Source organism: Herpailurus yagouaroundi, unplaced genomic scaffold (assembly GCF_014898765.1).
Source record: "Herpailurus yagouaroundi ecotype Mexico unplaced genomic scaffold, PumYag 214, whole genome shotgun sequence".
In the NCBI taxonomy this organism is placed as follows: Eukaryota; Metazoa; Chordata; class Mammalia; order Carnivora; family Felidae; genus Herpailurus; species Herpailurus yagouaroundi.
The window spans coordinates 528,430-532,337 of record NW_024412445.1 but is presented as its reverse complement, the minus strand read 5'-3'; the positions used below and the strand labels follow the sequence as shown (position 1 = coordinate 532,337).

The 3,908-nt window shown below is 64.2% G+C and overlaps 1 protein-coding gene and 1 long non-coding RNA gene across 2 annotated transcripts in view; both read right to left on the bottom strand.

The window, feature by feature from the left end:
• AEBP1 (AE binding protein 1) overlaps positions 1-2,217 on the bottom strand; it is a 9,783-nt gene extending 7,566 nt beyond the window's left edge. Inside the window, 2 exon segments of the mRNA XM_040454947.1 lie at positions 1-184; positions 1,787-2,217. The exon segment at positions 1-184 is cut by the window's left edge and continues 1 nt beyond it. Of these exon segments, the coding sequence (XP_040310881.1) occupies positions 1-184; positions 1,787-2,039 (437 nt within the window). The 5' untranslated portion in view covers positions 2,040-2,217.
• Positions 2,218-2,923: 706 nt separating this feature from the next.
• LOC121016940 (uncharacterized) overlaps positions 2,924-3,908 on the bottom strand; it is a 1,947-nt gene continuing 962 nt past the window's right edge. Inside the window, exon 2 of the long non-coding RNA XR_005784542.1 lies at positions 2,924-3,815. This is a non-coding gene — a long non-coding RNA (uncharacterized LOC121016940). The remainder of the gene's footprint in view (positions 3,816-3,908) is intronic.

Here is a 3,908-nt window from a genome sequence, read left to right as displayed (position 1 = left end):
GGCTTCTCCTTGGGCTTCTTGGTGGCCTTGGGTGGCTTCTCCTTGGGTTTCTTGGTGGCCTTGGGTGGCTTCTCCTTGGGCTTCTTGGGTGGCCTGAGGGGCCCCTCTAGGGGCTGCTTGGTCGACTTGGGGCCTTTGGCTTTTTTTCCTTTCTTCCCTTTGTCTTTGGCCTTTTCCAGAGGTGCTGTCGTAAATGCAGATTGAGGTCAAATCAATGGAGTCCTCACTCTATGCCCCACATGGCTGCCCCAAGGTGCCCACAACCTGCGCACATGGCCTCCTTTGGTCCTGGTTCTTGGACTGGGAAACTGAGAGGTTAAGTCACTTGGCCTCATGGAGGAGCTGGGATTGGAACCCATGCCTAACGTCCGCAAGTCTCTGCTGCCAACACCGTATCTTGGCCCAGGACACAGGCCCTCACCCTCCCACCTGCCAAACTCAACAGAGGACCCTCATCATCCTCTTCTCCCCCACATGTCCAGTCAGCTGGTCAGGGAGCGTTACACTGTGCCGGGCACGGAAGGGGCAGAGACGTGACTCAGCCACCCAGGCCTCGGGGGTGGCCCGGCCTAAAGGGGGAGGAGGTCTCATCCCCGCCAGCTGTCACACGCACTGGAAGACATGGGTCTGGAGCCTCCCTGAAGCTCCCTGCAGGGTCAAGAAAAGCTTCAGAGAAAAGGGCCACTCATGTCCCTTCAAGTAAGGGGTCTGGGGTAGGTAGGGGGTCCTGGGGCCACACAGAGGACGGAGGGACTGGCAGGCACTGTAGCTGCTCACCCATCTCAGAGTCTGTGGAGGAAGTGGGAGCAGGGCAGGGGGCTGTCTGTGGGAATCCCCCAGCCCCCCAGTAAATGCTGTGCAGGACTTAATGGGGGACAGTGGCCACAAGGCCTAAACACAGAAACATTTACAAAACGCACACAGGAGAAACGGGGCCGCCACAGTGGCATCCAAGAGGCCAGGACAGCGAGTCTGGAATGTGAAGTAGAGGTGGGGGGAGGCCATGTCCTAGGACCCGCCCCCCAAGGGGAGGGGAAGGAGCCAGGAAAGATCTAGAAGGAGACCCAGGGGAGGGGCAGCTGACCTCGGGAATGATGGACGGTACCCTCGAGTCTTCTGGGAGAGGGAGATCAACAGGACCCTTGCCCCCCCCCCCCAGAAAGCCACAATAAACAGCTGAGATTTATTGACAGTGGATTATGTAAGAGGGCCCTGGGCTGGCCGCCCTGGTAATACACCACCTCGTCTAAGTCACAAGGCCACGGAAACCACTCTGCCCGCTGCTCCCGGCTGCCTTGTGGGGAGGGGTCTTCATAGCCCCTCACCTGCCTCTGTGTTCCCGGAAGGGGAGGCCTCCCAAGGAAAGTCTGAGGCTGGGACTCTGGTGGAGGCGCGGGCATGGCCAGGGTGTGCCACAAACAGGCCCGCCTAGGGCATTAGGGCAGTTCACAGGACAGGTCTGGAGAGGGGGCAGCAATGTCTCCAGGGGGCTCAATCCTCGCCCCTCTGGGGGCTGGCGGTGTGAGACCCCGACGACCCAAACCACTGGGCAGCAGAACTGCGGGAGGTGCCTCCATGCGCAAAGGGCCACAAGCCAGCACTGACCTCTGCCTGGCACCGGGTCCCACCAGACATCTGGGCTCTCTCCTGCCTTCCAGAGCCCTTGCTCACGCCGGGCAGGCTGGACAGCTGCCAAAGCCCTGCCATTCTCACCTGAGGTGCAGGGCGCCCCAAGGCCCCCCATCACTCTGTGGGCCTCCCCCAGGCGTGCCCCCGGGGGTCTTACCCTCTTTGGCCGCCCCCGGAGGCTCCCCCGGCTTGCCCCCCGACTGGGCTTTGCGGACGCGCGGGGTGGGCTCCGGGGGCGGTGGGGCCTCCATGTCGTCCTCCCGGGTCTCGGCCTCCAGCTCCGACAGGAAGCCCTCGAGGAACTCCTCGATCTCGTCGTCGGTCAGCACCGTCTGCGGGCGCCCCCCGGGACACAGCGCCAGCAGCGCCAGGAGGCAGCCGAGAAGGGGCGCCCCGCGCACGGCCGCCATGGCCGGGGCTCGCGTGGGGGCCGGGGGCGCGGGGGACTCCGGGGTGGTCGGGGGCCTCCAAGGAACTGCCGGCGGCTGGGAGCTCCGGCCCCGCGTGGCGCGCTCCCGCGCGGACCGCCTCTCCAAAGCTCCAGTGGCGGCCGGGGCGGGGGCGCCGGGGCTTCCGGAGCCGGCTCCCCCCACCCCTGGGGAAGGTGGAGGAGGAGGAGGAGCCGGGCGTGGACTGAGGGGCTGCGGAGGAGGGCGGGGGGGGGGGGGGGGGGGGGGGGCGGCGAGCTGTCCCGGCGCCGCGCGCCTGGCACTTTCCGAAGCGGTAACTGGGACCGCCTCCGTCAGGGGCCTGAGGCCTGCGCCTAGGAAGGAGGGCCTGGGGTGGGGGTGGGGGGCGGTGGAGGGAGGTCCCGAGGGCGCAGACCCGAGGGGTCCGATGCCCGCCCCTCACCCCCGCCCTCGCCAGAACCGTCTGGGACCTGGAGGCGAGGAACCGGCACCCGGCCCGCCCGGAGGGGTTCGGAGCCCTGACGGCAGAGCCCAGCCGCGGCGTCTGGCCTCCGAGATCCTCCACACACACACACACACACACACAACCTCCCCCTCCCCCCGCCCCCCGCCCCAATCTCAGGGCGAGCCCACCCTTCCCTCTCTCTGGAGGCTTGGCCTGCAGTTCTGCCAACTGTCACAGCTTTCTTTCAGACGGCTAACTTCCCGGGTGCATGGGCCCTGTGCTGGTTCGCGGGGAAGGATGGCGCTTCGGGGCCTCACTCTGGTGGGAGGCAGGTGCAGACGTGCCCTGGGTGCCCTCCAACTGCTTTGCTGGGGTAGGGGGTCTCCAGGCAACGCCCCTCCCCCAGCTCCTGGCCCAGGAGGGCAAATTTGAGAGGGGGCAGAGTCCTTTCCATTTTATTAAAGTGTGTGTATAATTCCCAGGAATGGGGCTCAGCAGTCCCACAGTGATTTCCGTACAAGGTCAAGGGTTTCTTGCCCACGCCTACCTCCTGGTGGCCTGGGGATCACTTAGGTCCCAGCAGTCCACTTATCTGGCCTCTCCTGAAAATGGTGCAGCTGCAGGTTAAGCCAGATCAGATTGAGGGATGATTTTAGGGGCAGTGCCTGTGAACCCAGCTCCATGTGGAAGATGTGGGGGCCACGAAGGCAAAGTGAACCAGATTCCACCCCTGAGGAACCAGCTGGGAGAGAGGACATGTGCCTTCAACCCAATCCAACCCAACCAAGCTGTGTGCTGGGATATGCCGTGGGAACAGTCCCTCGGCACTGATGGGGGGGCACTAATGGCCCTGGTTGGGTCCCCCGCCCCCAACCACTTTTACTGTTTCTTGCAGTGAGCACTGCCTCACCTCTGGACACACATTCCTTCCCTAGCAGCTCAGATCCCAGTGAGGACAAACAGCCGTTCCCCTCGCTCCTCCTACCAGAACTGCTTTTTAAACTCTATCCAGTGGCTCCAGCCACCGCATGGACCTGGGGGCACATATACTGGGCAGAGAATGTCAGGACCAGCCCAGGTCATCTGCATGGCTGCCAGCAAAGTTCAGAAATCCCACAGTAGATCGTGTCTGTCATGGGTGCAGGCACAGGAAATCATCACATGGCGGGCCTGGTGTTTCCATAGGCTTCTAGAAGGGCAGATGTTGGCTGGCGCCAAACGGGCATCCACCTGCAGCCAGAGCTCCCAGGGCAGAAGACATGCGGAAGCCAGAAGATGCACACCTGAACTCCATGGTCAAGTCTAGTAGCAGAGCCCTGAGCCACGGTGGTCTGTGAGGGTTTGACCTGGTGAGGTCGTTGGGAAAACCCAGCGCCCGCGGGCCCGCCGCCCGGGGGGGGGGGGGGGGGGGGGGGGGGGGGGGG